Raw genomic sequence first — 19,062 nt, forward strand, 5'->3', positions numbered from 1 at the left:
TTCTATAGATTTTAGTGTTATTGTATATGTTTACAATTTCGGCACAGATTCATGATTATAGTGATTGAAACTGTTATATATTGACTGGCGACATACATATTGCTTCTTTACAGTACTTTGAGTTCAATTTTGGGAATTAAGGATCTACTCTGCTATTTAGCTTATTATATATGGTATAAATGATTTTAGGTCATGGCAGATAATTGGGAGTGTGAGATTGATTAGTTACAGGACCCTCTAGGTTATTTTATTTAGTTATTATTTTGTAGTTATGAGCAAATATACTGTATGTAATGATTGTGTAACTCCCGACTATGATATATTTTTTTGGAGTATAAATACAGATGAATATTAAATGTTTTGATAAATAAAATATTTTTTGTTGCTATTTTATATTATTGATAAAAGAAATTAGATAGTTCTATTGGTTGTTATAATTAAAAGATAAAAGAAAAAAATTCGTTAATGACAAATTTATAACATCACTAAACTTTAATGACAATTGTCGCTAGCTAGATACGAAGGCAGAAATGTTGCCTTAGAACTTTGGCTTCAAACTACTACAGAGAGAAATTCATCGGATAAATAAAAGACACATAAAATGAATGGTCAAGTAACTTCTTATTCAAAAACTTGGTTAAATAATACTCAAGGGACTTTGAATTGTAAGGGTATTTTGATCTAAATGAAATTTTATGACTTGTTTTTTTCCAAAAAAAAAATAAAACATCATATATATTTCTCCAATTTTAAGCCATATGGAGCATATAGTTAACTTATCTAAAATGAAATCACATTTGTGTGATGTGATTTTATTACTCGTGAGCTGAGACAGACTCGACTTGATAACAGGATCGACGAGTTGAGCTTATCGAGCTCGTGAGTCAAGCTCGAAGGCTTATGAGCTCAAGCTAGAACAAGCGTTGGGCTCGACGAGCCGCTCGACTGGGCGGGATTCACGGGAATGAGCTCGGGACAACTACAGATGGATGTGCTCGGGACACAAACGGATGTGTTCGGTCCGACGGATCTCGACGGTGGCGGCGCAGATCTCAACAACGAGCTCGGGACGACGACAATTGTTGCATCAGCCAAAACATTTCGACAGAGCGGATCTCGACGACGGAGCTCAGAACGGACACGCGACTATGGCGGAGCTTAGAACAAACACGACGATGACATACTGTTCTCAACCACAACGGACCTCAGGACGACAAATAACACAACCCAAATGGACCTCGGGACGACAAATCATGACATTTTGGGCTTGAGCTCGACGAGCCGCTCGACATGAGATAAGTCGAGCTCGAGCTCGGTATCTTACAGTAGAGCTCGACTCGAACAACCTCTGGCTCAAGCTCAGCTCGACTCGTTTGTAACCCTATGGTGTATACATTCATGATATGATTTAATTATTAGAGTATATATAAGTACTATCAAAATCTAAATTATAAAAAATAATAATTTTATTACAATTAACCATAAGATTTTATAACTTTTTGATTTATAAATAATTCAAGACAAAAAGCATTTTATTATGAAATATGTAAGAAATTGATAAAATATTTAAATATTCATATTTAATCAATAAAATAAATATCATAAAAATTTTAATATTTTAATTTCTTAGGAACTGAAGAACAAGTTAAAATGTTAAATATTTTTAATCTTATATATATACCGACGGCTAATCTTTGGTAGCAAGAAAGGCCCGGCCCTGCTCGTGGTCTTTTATTTGTCCGAACCGTCTCCTATTCTTTTCTCTTTTCAAACTCTTGACTTCGATCGATCGTGGTGAGAAGGTACGTTATTATCTTCGTTTTCCTTTCTTCTTATTTGGCTCGGTTGTAGATGCGTGTTTTCTGTAGTTGACCTAGAAATTGCACATCTTTTTGGGTTTTCATGTTGGAATGCTTTGCTCAAGATCTATTTAATCTGTCTGAGTTTTTGTGTTGTTGGAGGCCTAATTGATTTGTATTTTTATCGATTGTTGCCAACGATTGGGTTCTATCAAACTCGCTCCACGGTTCTGATTTTTTCGGAGGGCGGGGGATCGTGAATATTTCTGGTGGGTATGCAATTTGACCTAGGGTTTGGGGAAAGAATTTGAGGGAGTCGTGTTTTGTCTTTACTAGGGAGATGGATGACTGGAGTTTTCAGATCTGTTTAATTGGGGTAATTTTGTCGATAAGGGGATAATTGTGGGGGATTAGCGTATTTGGATTACAATTGTATGGGGGTTTTATTGATCTGGTTGCAAATTGAAGATATTGATTTTATGAATTGTGTGCGCTCGAGGGATTCTAGGGGTTTTAATTTGTTTTTATGTTTTTTGGCTGATTTTTATCTCTTTTTTTTTAGAGGGATTTTCTGTTTGTGGATAATTGCTTTATGGGCTTAAGCCTTGGAGTTATGCTATGTAAATGGTTGTTTTGCAGAGGTGTACAAGTTGCATGTTGGATGGATGATGACTGTTCCAATGGATAGCCCATCTGCTCCCACTTCACAGGAGCTTGCACAACGCCTCTTCAAGAAGGTTTTTTCTTTCTTTCTTTTGTTTTTCATCTGAATGGGTAAATTCTACCTTGTGATTGATAGAGAAAATTTCTAGGTGTCAAGATTGAATCCGCAATATATGTTTTTTTTGTTGTTGTTGTTGTGTTGAATATTCATATTTGTTCATAATTTTAGGGATTATTGTTCCTTTGAAATATTTCCCTAAATTGCTTTTAAACTTTCATTGTATTTTATTTATGGTAATAGCTTGTGACGCCACATTTGTTGCTTATGTAAATAAGCTCATGTTTGTTTAAAGTGATCTATATCTTATAGTTCCTTTTGTTTGGAAAATTTAGATTAGCAGCATGTATCAGAAGTCTGTAGTTTATAATTTCATAGCAAAGAACCTTGATTGTTTGGTTTGTGTTGATGTAGTAAATGTTCTCTTTATAGAAGTCCATATTTGAACATTTTACATTGGTTAAGATTGCTTGATATGCTCATATTCTCAATGGGGTTCTTGGTAATTTGGTCATACTTTGTGAGCAGCTATGTTTCATTTGGAACCCTAAACAACTTTACTAAGATTCAGCGGTGGACCGTTGGTAGAATTTTTCTTAGTATATGGTTTTGTATTTTTAGTTGTACTTAAGTATACTCTTTTTTTTTCAGTCAAAAGCTAAGATTTTTCTTTGACTTCAATTTGTTTTGATCCTTTTCATCTGCAGGAGATCTACAATAGAATGGCTCTAATTGTTATTAACTTTTGATTTTCCTTGATTATTTGATCAAACCATGTAGCATGCTATGATTTGTTCAACTAGCCAGTATTTTTTTGAATCCTTATCATCATCATCATCATGAGTCTTATCCCAACTATTAGGTCCTACTTTCATCTCAGTCAATTAGCTAATTAATAGTTTCATTTTTTGTGGCTATTGCCATATTGAACTATTATCATAGAGCTTTATTTAAGCAGTTTGCTTCGGTTGTATTAACATATGCATGTAGCCATTGATAGGATGTATCATCTACGAGATTGACAGTCTGTATAGCCAGCTCTCTTTAGGACTTGCAACAAACACCAAAACCTCTCTAAAATCAGTCTCCTTACATCAAATGCGTTCATATGGTAATGTCTGGTCAATAGTTTAGCCTATTATCAAACAGTTGTTTTGCATTCTATATTTAGATTATCTAATATGAAGGCAAGTTGCACATAGAAATTCTAAAATTTTTTAGTTATGTGATTTCCATATTCTTATCTATTCCTCATGGGATTTTGTGCATTATTAGAAGGCCTCCTTATTTATGGTTACCTTGGGAGATGCTGTGGTATCGGAATTCATATTTCTTCATACTTTTCTCTGTGTTAGTTTAAATTGTCTAAGTTTTGTTTGCTTGTATCATGCATTATGCCTACCAATGTGGTTACATTGAATGAATGTTTTTTTTATCCAGAATATTGAATTAGAAAATGGCTTGCGGAAGTCAGCACAAGCAAAAATTCCATCAGATCCAAATGTGTGGCTCCAAATGCGTGAAAATTATGAAGCCATTATCCTTGAAGATCATGAATTTTCAGAGAAACATGAGGTAGAGTTTATGCTCTGGCAGTTGCACTACAGGAGAATTGAGGAGTTCAGATTGCACATCAATGCTGCCAAGTCGACAGGATTAACTGGAACCCAAGTTGGTCGAGGATCAGCAAGACCGGATCGGATTAAGAAAATCCGATCTGCTTTTAAAAGTTTTCTTTCTGAGTCAACTGGATTTTACCATGACCTGATACTCAAGATTCGGGCAAAATATGGTCTACCTTTGGGATACTTTTCTGAGGGCACTGAGAGCCAAATTATTCTTTCAAAAGATGAAAAAAAATCAGGTGAGATGAAGAAAGGTTTATTATCTTGTCATCGCTGTCTAATTTATCTTGGGGACCTTGCTCGATACAAAGGCCTGTATGGGGAGGGCGACTCTGTCATTCGTGAATATACTGCTGCTTCTAGTTATTATATGCAGGCAGCTTCCCTTTACCCTTCAAGTGGCAATCCGCATCATCAGGTTAGGTTTGTAATATATGTATGGTTTATCGTTGCAATTGTATTATTGATAATGTATCTGTTGCTTTAATATACACTGTTTGGGAATTTTATCTTCTTCAGTTGGCTATTTTGGCTTCATATTCAAATGATGACTTGGTTACCACATACCGGTATTTTCGAAGTTTGGCTGTGGATAATCCTTTCTCAACAGCACGGGACAATTTAATTATTGCGTTCGAGAAGGTATTTTTTTTTCATAATTTAATAGTTCCAATATACTTTTAGATCATATTAAGCTATTTTCTTCATTATATTTTTTTTCTCATTTCTTTAATTCCTTTTGCATCATTAAATGCTTGATACTTTTTGGTAACATTGTTGATACTCCAGTTTTTGCATTATGTAGAATAACTTATTTAGGTTGGTTTAAAGATAGGCCTTAATGCTTTCAATCAATAGATCTTTCTATCATATAGCACATGCTCATAATGTCTTATGGTAATGAGTGATGTGCCTTCATTTTATGTACCATCAGTTTCAATTGAACATCATCATCCTCGAATTGTTTGGAGCTTGTTTTGTGAATTTGTATTTTTCATTCATTGTTCTTGAGTGTTGCTTGATATATTAAGCCTACAACAAAAACAATAGTAAGCCTTTTTCCCAATATGTAGGGTATCTCCATTGTCTTCTATTAAGAATCAATTTCTCATTACATCTAATAAAAATGAATTTTTATACTTTCTAACTAAGTCTTTTTAGGTGCTTAATATATTAATCCTATTTTTCTCAAATCATTTTGATCAACTTATATGCATATAATGTTTAGTCTACCCTTAATCCTTTGAAATTAATTTTATCTGCCTATCTTATATGTGAATTTTTTGCACTGCATTGTACATGCCCAAACTATTTATGTATATCTCAGTTACCTTGTCATTAATAATATCACTACTATCATTACTCTAATATAATAATTCATTAATTTATACATCCTAATTTCATCATGCTTCCATCTTAGTATTCTCATTTTTATTGCTCTTAGCTCAGGTATTATTGACTTTCTTATTGCTCAAAAGTCAGATCCGTGTGTCTCTAACTATTGTATTATTTTATAAAATTTATCATCAAGTCTATATGATATCATCTAGATACTTCTTCATTTTAATCATTGTCTTAGTGTAATAACATTGTAATCATTAGAGTTTTTGTTTCATTTATCCATGGGTCATTATCATATATATATATATATATATATATATATATATCCATTCTTCTATATGGCTGTTCCACGATACCTAAACCTATCACATCTATATATATCACTTTATTTTTTTTAGAAATATTAATTGATAATTATTAATTACACATCATAAAAATTGAGTATAAAATACTAAGTTTTTGTTATGTTAATTCTAAGTCTTTTAAAAAAAATCTTCATTATTCTAATTTTTCTCTTATCGTAATGGATCTCTACCAAATTAAAACTATATCATCTATCAAAAACATCTACCAATGCATATTAATCTGAGTATATTTTGTTGGTATCTCCATAACTAATATAAAAGTTGAGTTTGCGTTGATTATTGGTGTAATCTTTTGTAATTAAAAACTATTTTATCACTTATCAGCTATTAATATTGGTCAGTATTCCATCATACATATCTTAACAACATCATGATACATTTGATGCGCATTTCTTCCTCAATGCGCACCAAATCAAATCTTGTGGTGCGCAATGCCTTCTCAACATCAATTAAAGTTATAGGAGATCCTTTGATTTCTATACTTTCTCATTATTTATTTTAACACAAATTTGCTTTCATAGTAGATATTTTTTGCATGAAAATAAATTGGCTATATACTATATTTTTTCATCATTGCATGGATGTATAACATACAGACTGTATGAATGGGGATAAACTTGTTTTTGTATATGCAGGCTATAACCACCAGTGTTTTGAAATGCGTAGCTTCTACATGCAGTTTCTCTGCAAATTAAATGTCTTGGACTGATGTCTGAGCTCAATTAATGAACTATTATGACTATGGGATTAGGAATTATATGCGTCTGTTTATTTAATGTATAATTTGGAAATTATCCATATATTTCTTTTTCAAATTAAATAGCATATTATGGTTCTATTGAAGACTAGAGGCTTACTTCCATTTTTAAATGTGCCCTCAAATGATAACCACTGGTGGCCTGCATTTTCCTGTTTCATTCATCCTTTGTTGATAAGGGTATTTGTCCAACCAACCTAATACAATTACTGTTTTTGTTTCAAATGTTTGTTATATATTTTTCATAAGTATGGTTTTGGTGGCATTCCGTTTTGTCAATTTCATAAACTGTCAATGTAGTATAGGGAATGACATTTCTTTATAAATCAAGGAGACAAACAGGTTGGTCCCTAAACCATGCATGTATGGGAGAAAGAGAACTTCAATATTGATTGCTTTCTTCTCATCTTTAATTGTCCTTTGGAGATGTAACTTACAGAGAGTCAACTCCTATTTAGATATTGTTCACTACCTTCTTTTCCGTGGTTTTTTGCTTCACATTTTTTGCAGTTGATTTCTGGTTATTTATTAGTTGTTTTTGTGTGCATCTCTTGGATCGCTGACATTTTTATCTTAAAACGTTTCTTTCGAAAGCTTATGTATCTCCTTTGATTCAAAAGATTTGTAACTTCATATGGAGAATTATTGTGAAGCTTGTGACATTCTAGATAAACTGTCTTATTCATTGATTAGAAAAGGAAAAAAATAATCAAAATGGTTTTTTGACTTTTTATGAAGGATCATTTTGATCCTTCAACTCCTTAAAGAGGAATCAAAATAGTGTCATTATGTTATTATTTTGATTTATTTTTAAAGACTTGATGTATCAAAATGGTCCTTCAATATAGTTGGGGATCATTTTGGTCCTTCATAGAGTCAAGGGACAATTTTGATTATTTTCCCATTAGAAAATTTTATTCTACTATTCAGAGTTAATATGTTTATTTAACTACATTTTTTGTTACTCTGTTATTTTTGTTTCTGTCTCGTCTTGTACGATGTCCCATAGTTATTCTCTTCTATACTATATATTTTCATCCGACCATAACTAGCAATATTTGTGATTGATGTTGGAATTCCAGTTACAATTGTTCATGTGCATTTCTCCTTCTAGCTAAGATGTAGAAGTTTTATTTTGAACCCGAAATATATCTAAAAGAAGTTGATTCCTTATTTAATTTGTGAAGGTGTTTATCTTAAGCATTGGAGAAAAATGTTTCCATATCATGATGATTTTTTTCTCCCAAGTATTCCACTTTTAGATTTAATTATGATTATTGTTATGACAAGCTCTTGTTGTTTGCATGCGGCTTTAACTAGTGTTAGTGACACTGATAATTGCTTAAAATATTTTACCGATACAAGTATACTACTAAGATTGTCACGACCCAACCCATCATAACACATTTTATAACAAGTTATACTGGGTTAGGTACGAGACAAAGATTTTACCTAAGATCTATTTGGAGGGAAGTTCTTTTTATCATCCAATGTGGCATTTTAAAGTCTCTAAATCATCAACATAGAACAAAATGGAGACCATCACACAAACACACACAAACACACACATATATATCCATAGTTAGAAAATAATTCATTTATGAAAGCAAGTAGTAGTACTCCTAACAACAACACTCGACCTTATTCTACTGGAGTCTTACCCTTTCTTGAAATATATGAATAATGAAAAATGAGCAAGTGGCTCAATAGGTTTCACAAAACCTACAACTGCATCCAGTGCTCGAAAATAAAATAATATGCATGCTATACTCATTTGATCATGAAAATTAAATATGTGCAGATTAAGTTAATATTTATGTTGTTCATGTACATGAATCATACCCAATGCAATCATGACCAATAACTTCTTTTTAGAATCATATGTCCAATAGAACGTCGTATTATATCAGAATTGAGTAATTGACCCCAACCCAAATGATCTGTATCATACACAAGGTTTAAAATTGCGTAATTAAGCCTCGAGGCGGTTTTCGTCCGTGAGGCGAGGCGTAAGCCTCGAGGCGGTCTGAAACGTAAGCCTCACGGACACAAAATTGCGTAAATAAAAAATTAAGGGTTTTAGCAGGAAAATAATAGCAATAGTCTATCTTACAATAAAAACATCTAAATGATATATGAAAATAGTGTAAAGTAAGAAAGTAGATGCAATAAAATCATGTCCCAAAGTACAAAATCACAAAATATTAGTTTAACAAAACTCCCAAAGTACAAAGAACAAATAAAATGCAATCATATCCCATCACTAAATGGGCTTCAAGGGAATCTTCTTCTCCAATTGTATCTATGAATGTCATATGATCATCATTTTCAATATGACTCACTTTTTTCTTCCCTGTTCAATAAGAGAAAAGATCATTATCATGTTAATTCCTCACTTGACATAAATATAATGCAATAGCATGTAAGAAGTTGTTGAATACCTTACTTGATTGTTGTGCTGCAGAGCTAGTGGATGTGTGTGGTGTGGTACTAGTGGATGTGCCCACTTGATCTGCTTCGCCCCTCAAGACATCCACACTTAGATCTTCTAGCTGTAAGTCTGATAATGACAAATCTGGCGTCGACCCTCTCTAGTATCGGCCGCAAGCATCATTTGTGCTTGTCCTCTATCCTCTTCTGGATTAGTCATATACTGATCCATAGGACCCCGTGCACCTCTGTTATCTATAGTGGAGGAAGAGCCCTTTCCACTCTCGCTCCCAAAATAAGCGCCATGTTCGACCCTATCATCAAATTGCTCCTGTTGCAAGTGTTTTGTTGTGGTACTTTTCTTCATATAAGCAATAATTTCCTCCTTCATCTTTTCCGGCACATTTGCACACGGTGCTACGTTTTTATGCGAGCATGATAAGTGTTCCTTCATGCGGGTAACACCTCCCTCACCACTTTTTCGCAAAAATTGCATTTCAAATAAACATAGCTCTTCTCTCCGCTGCCTATGTCAACTTGTACACTATATTTCCAAGAAGGGTCCCTCCGCAATGACGCAGACCCCTTTTCCTTGCCTCTAACCATGATCCCTAATGAAAGAATCCAAAATCACACAATAATTCAAAAAAATCCAAAACCCTAGAATTTCTTTCACTTGAAAAATCTAACCAAAAACTAAAAAAAATACCTGAAATCGTTTGTGGACTTCTCCTACAAAGCGGCTGGACGCTTCAAGTTCACCAGAGAGAGGCGGCGCCGGCGGGAGAGGTGGCGGGAAGGTTGGCCGACCGTGCGGGAGGCTCTGGTTTCGCGACCTGGAGCTTGCGGGCAGGTAAAATTCGCGAAATGCCTGTAGCCGATCAGGTATAAGGGAAAAAAATGCTCATTTTAAGTAGGTGGGACCATTTGTATGAGGCGTACACCTCACCCATAATTGTGCAATTGAGGCGTGCCTCACACAAGGTGAGGCGTACGCCTCAAGCAGTGTCCAAATTGCGTGCGCCTCGAGGCGCTTTTGGACAGAATTGCGCAGAGGCGCGCCTCTTGTTGCGCAATTTTAAATAGAGATCATACATAGAAGTTTATTATAATATATATTAAGCAAGTGAGATGATATGAGGTATCAATTCATATCAAATGATTTTGAATAATTTGTCATTATTTATAGCAGCATTACATCATATATATGTTTGGCAAGAAATGGATTATGATTAATCATATCACTTCATGCATGTCATATCATATGTTGTTTTTCATGTATAATATCATATCTTATCATATAAGTAAAATTATCACGTGCAACAATCCATCTATGTTGCACAGACACGGACACGGCAACACGGATACGACACTATACAGACACGGGATACGTCAATTATTGAAAATATTGGACACGGACACATGTAGGACACTTATAAAAATAGTGTATAAAAATTTAACAAGTACAAAGTCATTTAACTAGAATTTGTGCTTAAAATATTAGGATGTTGAGAGTTGGACGTCGCTATCGTGTATCAGGCATCGAGAGAAGATACGACAATGTTGTTGAGAGTCGAACATCGATGTTTTGCATTAAATATCGGGTGTCGATGTCAAGAGGGTGTATGTTGTTGATATTGAGAGGGCATTGGTCGTCGATGTTAAGAAGACATCGGACAAAGATGTGCATGCGCTATCAAGTTATGGGTGTAGAAATTGTTAGCGTCGAGCATTAATGTCAAGACAGTGTCAGACTTTGATATTGAGATGGTTTTGAAATGTTTTTGTAACTACACCAGACACGCATGTCGGACACATGTGTTCAATTTGTATTTAATATTTTTTTAATTGAACACATTTTCAGTGTGTCCTACACGTGTCAAAAGAGTGTCGAATGCGCATCATGTCGGATACATTTTAGACACTGCACACATCTTTAAAGAGAAGTGTCGATGCATTATGACTTGTATATTTATAACAATCAATTCATGTCATCATAATAGTACATCATAACATATGTTTATATAGCAAATTAGAGGATCTGGCTAATCATATCATATCATGTGATATTTTCCTGTACCAATCATAAAAGTCAGTTAAAGTATCATAACACATCATATTAGTAAGAACAATCATAGTTAGGTGGCATCATATACGGGAGTTGTTACCCCCAACCTGTCAACGCTCATAATCATATCACATTTCTTTATAGCTTCCATCATATATCGGTTTTACACAGTTAATACTATGTTTAAAGGAAAGTTCATTGCTCCACCCTCCTTCACAAGGTATCATATCTTCGTTAACTTGAATCATATCAGCCAGTCTTCCTTTCATATATATATATATATATCATAGTAAATATTTGATAATATGCTCAAAATTCTAATCATTGTATCATTTTCTAATGCAAATAAAATAATATGTAAATAATCGATAGTGAGTTGCACATATACATTCTCAACAAGTGAACCATAATAGATATGCATGTTGTAGCAAATGAACCGTATCAGCTATGCATGTCATTCTTTCTATCTAGAACTGATGCTTCAACCATTTATCAATTTCTTAATTTATTTATCTTAGGAAATATGCCTCAAAATATAAAAATACTCTGTGAAAGTTCAATATGATCTTGTCAACATGTGCAAAATGATTTGAACTGCGACATGCTAATAGTTTCATGATGAAATTTGCTAGAAATCATAATATTGCAATTTTTTATAAGTTTTGATCAAATTAAAATTTAGGAAATATAGAATAAGTAAAATCATATAAATTGGAGATAGAGTAATGGTAGCCTACCTTGGGACGAACAAAATTTTCAACTAGCGTAATAGACGAAATCAGCTCAATGACCTCCAAAACCAACTTTCTCCTCTCTTCCCTCTCACCTTTTCTCCTCTTCTCCACCTTTCCAAATGAAATGAGTGGGTTTTTTTTATGGTTTTTGGAAGTTGTGTGTATGTATATATATAAGCGCTATTATTTATAGCGCCGCAATGCTCTGAAAGGGAAGATTCCTCATATCAAAATAGAGAATTTGACGTCGTCGCGCTCCATCCGGTGCTACAACGTTACCTCTGACACTCAATACCACAGAGCTCACTTTACATCTCTGCAAAGCCTCCCAAACGAAAAAGACAGCATTGCAATGCCCTAAAGGAACAAAATTCAGGAAGGCATGAAAATTTTAGTAATCATTAAATAAACATAAATTTCCTACTAGGCTCAGATCAGGTTGCTACAATCAGTCTAATTAATCTAGAAACGGTCATTACAAAAATCTCCCAAACCTTAACATATGTTATACTATGACCAAGTCATGAAACAAAGAAAACAAGGCTGGGATGAGATAAATACAATTGAATTGAATTTTTTCTTACTTCACAGTTCCTGTCCACACAAAATGAAAAGAAAACAGAGTTCCTAAGCTTTTCAGAGCCTATATGTGTGATTATGCTTCTTAACGCATCCCCCTAATTCTTGCGATGATGACCAACCCGGGTTTACGAAGGGCAGTCTTAAATTCTATGTGCCAGATAACACACCAACAATGGCTGGAATGTTCCAGCCTGCCAGCAATTTAATGTAGAACAAAACTAGGTAGCTACATTTATGAAAACGGGAATCTCAACTTAACTATTAATTAAATAACAGAGAATCTGATGTGGAAGCACTTCTTGATTCCAGAAAATGGTGAAATTCTTCCAATGGCAGTGCTCTGCAATGCTGGCTGGAAATTTGGCAGCCTACAGCAACAACAACAATAAAATCAAGTTTTTATCCCACTACGTTGGGTCGACTTTTTTATCCCACTACGTTGGGTCGACTACGGGAATCCGTTTTCTCAATTGTGTCCTATTAAGGCTGGAAATTTGGCCGTCTACAAGATTAAAACAGAACTAATGCATTAGAATTTCTCCTAGCGGTAAGCAAGAAATGAAATGGGAAAGTTCGGACAACAGAGAACCTGAAACAAATATTCTGGATTTCAAGTAGACAGTGTAACCATGTTGTAATCCAGGAATTGTTGGAATATAACCTGCTGTCCTTGTTTTTATATGTACCGTAAGCCTCCAACCCTTCTAAGAAATGTATTTCCTATACCCAAGAAATATGACTTGCTGCCTATTAGAATATAATCACGTGTCCCTACTGTTCTTCTTTCAATTCTTATTGGACCCTCCTTGGCAAGTGATTGCTGCCACCAACTGTGGACAGCTGTTGGAGATGGTTTTAGGAACTTTTTTGTTGATGGTGGTGGAGTCACGGACTGTGCTATGAGCATCTCACACTCTCCGCCTCTCCCAAAACAGGGAATCCTTTCCAATAATACTCTGGACAAAACCTGAGAAAAAACTCCCAAAATCTGAAATCTCACTAAACTCTGAAGGGAAGAATATAAATAGGCTAGCTTCTCCGCTTAACCTCTATACCCTGTTAATTACTAAACAACCCTTTTGAAGGAAAGAAAAGAAAAAAATAAGCCTTCTAAAATTAATTAATTTTGAACATAACCTCCTCCAAACTAGGTCAGTTATTCAATTGTGTTTGTAACTGGCAAGCCACCTATTTGACACTAATGAAATTTTCTATGATTAGTTTGTTGCATGATTGGTTGTGCCAAGTTTTTTAGTTTGTACTCTTGTTGTTTTTGCGGGATACATAAATCTTAGAAGGTATTTTCATCCTTAGAGCATATTCTATGGTTGGATTGAAGTCCAAAATTGTCCCGCCACTATTCGTATTTGGCTAATTTAGCCATAAAGTATCACATTTCTTCAATTTAATCCCTCGATTATATAAAAGGAGTCCCGAATGGTACCTCAGGGTTTATATTGGGATATCTTTTTTATATAATCAGGGGAGTAAATTGAGATCAATTTGTATCCCAATTTCCATCAATTTCTACTTGAGGGATCATTTCAAATTAATTTTGTATAGTTGAAGAAATAAAATGGAGAATTTTGATGTTCTAGGACTAAATTGACCCCATGTACATAGTTGGGGGACTATTTTGGACTTTTTTTCTTTTATTATTATTATTTTTGTTTGTATTGTTTTTTTCATGAATGTCATTTAAGTGTCCATTTATCCTGATCCTTGTGTAATAAAATGACAGAATCGCCAAAAAGTAGCACAACTTCCTAGTGCTAAAACTGCTGCATCAAATGTGTTTCCTCCACGATCAACTGGTAGAGGTAGAGGCCGTGGTGATGCTAGGCTTCTTGCAAAAGACAGAAATATGGAATCTCCTATCAAAGAGCAGGAACTTAGCACGGCAGATATTTTTAGCGCCTTCTCCACTCGTTTTGTTAGACTCCATGGAATTCTATTTACACGGACTAGGTATAATACATTACATTCAATTCTTTTATTTCCAACTAGGTGCTGTTTGATTCAAACTCCTGTGTGCATGTGATTTAACAGCTTGGAAACTTTTGGAGACGTATTTTCATCAGTGATAAGTGATTTGCATGAACTTTTAGCTGCTGGTCTTGAGGAAGCATTTAATTTTGGTATTGATGCCGTTGAAAATGGTCTGTTTATTGTGAGGCTTGTGTCTATACTTATATTCACGGTGCATAATGTGAATAGAGATGCTGGAGGCCAGTCATATGCTGAGATCTTGCAGCGGTCAGTGCTGTTTCAAAATGCTTTTACAGCTTCATTTGAGTTTGTTGGACATATCCTGAAAAGATGCATTGAACTAAGTGATATTGCTTCAAGCTTTCTCTTACCTGGTATTATGGTTTTCATTGAGTGGCTAGCGTGCCACCCAGATATTGCAGCAGGATTTGATGTTAAAGAAAAACAAGCCACTGCTAGAACATTTTTCTGGGATCAGTGTGTAGCCTTAATGAATGCACTTTTGTCTAGTGGCCATGGTTACGTAGATTCATACGAGGATGAAACATGTTTTTCTGATATGAGCCGCTATGAGGAAGGAGAAATTGGTAACAGGCTTGCGTTGTGGGAGGATTTTGAGTTGAGAGGATTTCTTCCTCTAGTGCAAGCACATCTCATTTTGGACTTTTCAAGAAAGCCTTCTATTGGCGGTGATGGAACTAACAGGGAAAGAAGGGCTCGGGTGCAAAGGATATTTGCTGCTGGAAAGGCTCTGATGAATGTGGTTAGAATTGATCAGCAGGGATTTTATTTTGATCGGCTTCTCCGGAAGTTTGTCTTTGGCATTGAGCCTCCTGCATTTGTTGGTGATATGCATGCTGGTTTTGCAGATGCTCATGAGCAAAATGTTTTAAACCATGCTAGTTCAGTTGAAAGCATAAGCAATTTAGGAGGGTCACAATCAAGCGTGACTGATTTTGGATTAGCTCCAGTAAAAGCACTTGTACATGTAGATGGAGAAGAAGATGAAGAAGAAATTGTTTTCAGGCCAGCTGCAAACGAGAAATTTCCCAACATTGTTGTTTCAACGCCTGCTTATGAAACTGTTCAGCCTGTGCATGTCGCCTCCTTTCCTTCCGCTGACACTAGGTTGTCAAATGGTATTGGTATGCCACACTCCTTTTCTTTCGCGGACACTCAGTTGTCAAATGAGCTGAATGCCAGCAGCCAACAGAGAACTTCCATGCCCATCACTTCTTCCCAGCCTTTGTTGAACTTGGATATCAATACATCAAAATGGCTTATGGAGAAAGAGGCCATGTTATCCGATAGATTCAAGAATATGAACATTGGGAATGGTTTGATGTTTCAGGGAGGCTTGAGCACTTTTAATCCTACTACATTTCCCCCCCCTGCTATTCTCGGCACCTGTGGTTTGTTGTCTAATCAAGTGAATGTTTCAGATACCATTATACCATCTCCTCTTGATTCTATAGTTCCACCTGGTGGAATTATTACTGGCTTACCTGTGAGGACCCCAGCAGCCTTGCCAACTGTGCCTAAGAAAAATCCTGTGAGTCGTCCAGTTAGGCATTTTGGTCCTCCTCCAGGATTTAGCCCTGCTTCCTCTAAGCTTGAGGCTGGGTCCATACATAATTTGGCTACAAAGGATCAGCAGCTCCTTATTGATGACTATAGTTGGCTAGATGACTATCAGCCATCATCAACTAAAGCATTGATGGAGACCTCTGTTAGCCATGCTTCAGTCATGCATCCTCATCTTTCTGCTGACAATAGTAATACATTCGTTGGTGTCACAAACTTTCCATTTCCTGGAAGACAAACACCACTGATGCAGAATGATGTAACTAATGAGAAGCGCTGGCAGGATTTCCAGCTTTTTGAACATCTGAAGCCATTTGCTGAACAGAACCTCCCTCATACAAACTTGCGACCTGCTAAGCTGCCAGAGCAGTATCAAACACAATCCATGTGGTCTGGAAATTACTTCGTGTGAGATCATTCGTTTGATGGTGACAACAGGTAATGTTTTTCTTTGATTTACTTAATTCTCGTCTGAATAACTAGGCATTTCTGATCCTTATTAGTTCTGTTGTTTTAAGAGGCTTGTGCAGCAGCAACAAACCTGCAAGTGGGTGACTAAAGCCATGGGCCTTTTCTCCGATGCTGTCATTTTAATGTTGTTAAAGGTTCTGTTGGATCATGAATGATCTTTGGAGCGTAGCTGGTGCTTGCCCTGTAGCTGGTATGATTTTTGGAATTATTTTCTCAAGGAATGATTGCCCATTATTTACTGATTTTAAGTATAAAATAAGATTTTTAAATTGCAGAAAATAGACCTCTCTCATTTCACGGTAAATGTAAAAATTCAATCCTCATGAGTTCTTTAATTGTGCTTGACAAAATTCAATTAAATTTAGTTATGTCTGCCTGTGTTCTTTTTCGTCTTGTCAGTTCACGTATTATAAACTGTTATTTTTTTATTTATTTGGTTGTTTTTTTGTAGTTCAGCAATTTTAAATGTATATAAGCAGGCACTTGGAGTACACGAGGATGCTTCTTTTGTCTCATAGTGCTAGTGTACTATGGTGGTCAAATCATTGCTTATATTTGTTGGTTGGAAGGGGTCTATTCTTTGAATGCTTTTAATGCTGCAAGTGATCAAACGCATAATTCTTTGAATATTTTAATAAACTCTGAAAAGCCTTGATCTTCTGAAAATAATGTGTTTATTGGGTGAGTATTTTTGGAATTGTGTTGTTACTTTTCAAACTTAAATTTGCGCTCCATTTTTGATGAAGCAACTGTCTTCTTTTGGCTTCAATTTGAAACTTGTTTTTTACCTGGTTTAGGTTTCATTTGGGACAGCTTTCTTACTGCTTCTTAAAGCAACTTTTTAGTTCAAAATTTTTAATTTTTAAACTAAAATGCTACTTTAAGAAGGGGCAAGAAAGCCGCCCCAAACGAAACCTTGATAGTGATGAACCAAAATTGCTTCCTAGTTCAATAATTATTAGTTTCAGTTCTTCTCCATTGGTTTCTTGTTGCTACTCTTGTTACATTACCCTGTACATATTCGGTTTATCTGCTTTGCAGGCATGAATTTTTTTTCTCATATATTTTCCTTGTACAGGTTGTGTTCCAGAGCTTGAACATATGAAGAATACAGGGATCAGTTAGGAATGTTTGATGGCAGGAATAAAACAGGCGACCCATAATATCCCTATTTGTTCTATTGGTCTGAGATATCTGTTGGCAAATCATTGATGGGTTTGGTATTTGTTGGGCTGGGCCGAGTTGCTGCAATTTGTAGCTAGCCCTCCATCTGTTAGATTCCAGGTCTCAATTTACTGTTGAAGGATATGGTCTCTTATCTACCTTAGTGGCAGAGTTCAGATTGGCTTTTTGTTAAGTGAAATTTGTTGAAGTAAAGCTGCTGCTGAAGTATTTCAGTGGGGATAATCACTTATATCAGCTTCTACTGGATGGTCGACAAGTAGTATAAGGATAATATCAGCATAAAATTAAAGGACAGAAGTCCATGCCTGCCTTTGTGGGCGAGAAACCAATTAACTTTTAATTTGTGTGTTTAGGGTTTATATGTGGAGGCTCTATGATGCCTTAGAAGAAGTTATTTGAGTGCTTTCTTATCGTTTTGCACTTTCAGTCTGCTATTTTCCAGATTATTTGTTTGAAGTTTGTTATAAGTTGTACTGAAGACTCTCTGTCATCTTGCTATTAACTTGTTTGATGCATCTTTGCTGTTTGTTTAATGATGGTATGCTTAATGTTCCATTCTTGCATTATTAGAGCTAGCAATGAATCTCAAGAGCAGGATGATGGCTTACTTTGGTTGATAAAAGTGGTGCTTTATTTACATGTACTGAGCATGCTACTTAGGTTTCGTTTGGGACTGTTTTCTTACTGCTTTTTAAAGCAAATTTATAGTATAAAAATTTAATTTTTTAACTAAGAAGTTGCTTTAAGAAGCAGTAAGAAAGCTATCTCAAACAATGCCTTAGTTTGCTTTAAGTGCCGGCATTTGAATTTAGCAGGCTGTTTGATGCAATGCAACATTTTCATTGTGGGAAAGGGCGAATTATTACGTCCAGTCCGGCCCAGACATCAAATCAAGAAGCGTCATGTCACCCAAATAATCCGGTGTATTTTGGTGACATGACGTGTCTGGATTGGTGTCCAGACGAATTCGAACACCGGACGTAATAATTTACCATGGAAAAGATTGCAGATCTGGCTTTTCATAATCATGGCAGCCTTATTGGAGACATTTTTCATATTTTTTCTTTTTTGATACCCTGAGGTTCTATTAGGCTTCTTTTAAGTTTGCTTGTTGATTGGCCCTGCATATATCTATGTATCTTTCTATGCTTCTATAGTATATTAATGTGGGATTTATATTTCATCAAAATTGTATATATTTGTCTAATATTAATTTTTTTATATTTAAACACTATTTCAGTGTGTATATACTATATAGTATAAACGCATAAAAAAATGTGTTATATTTGTTTTAAAAAATAATGTTAATGAATTTTTTTTGTGTGATTTAGAATTTTTAAGTGTTATGTAAATAAATATAAATAAGTGCTAGGTAGATAAATGCATAAAACTCTTTATGAGATACATAAAG

The 19,062-nt window shown here is 35.0% G+C and overlaps 1 protein-coding gene across 3 annotated transcripts; it reads left to right on the plus strand.

Moving 5' to 3' along the window:
• The first annotated feature begins 1,702 nt into the window (after positions 1-1,702).
• LOC110106835 (protein SMG7) lies at positions 1,703-18,204 on the plus strand. Of its 3 annotated transcripts, none has more exons than XM_020836876.1 (8): positions 1,703-1,802; positions 2,439-2,536; positions 3,961-4,563; positions 4,665-4,787; positions 14,164-14,390; positions 14,472-16,433; positions 16,514-16,656; positions 17,545-18,204. In XM_020836876.1, the coding sequence occupies exons 2-6, from the start codon at positions 2,465-2,467 to the stop codon at positions 16,405-16,407; spliced, it is 2,961 nt and encodes a 986-aa protein (XP_020692535.1). In that variant the 5' UTR covers positions 1,703-1,802; positions 2,439-2,464; the 3' UTR covers positions 16,408-16,433; positions 16,514-16,656; positions 17,545-18,204. The 3 variants fall into 3 exon arrangements, with proteins under 3 accessions (XP_020692535.1, XP_020692537.1, XP_020692536.1); XM_020836878.1 differs by having other exon boundaries at positions 16,526-16,656; XM_020836877.2 differs by lacking the exon at positions 1,703-1,802 and adding an exon at positions 1,834-2,068.
• The last annotated feature ends 858 nt before the right edge of the window (positions 18,205-19,062 follow it).

This window comes from Dendrobium catenatum, unplaced genomic scaffold, assembly GCF_001605985.2.
Source record: "Dendrobium catenatum unplaced genomic scaffold, ASM160598v2 fragScaff_scaffold_879, whole genome shotgun sequence".
Classification (NCBI taxonomy): Eukaryota; Viridiplantae; Streptophyta; class Magnoliopsida; order Asparagales; family Orchidaceae; genus Dendrobium; species Dendrobium catenatum.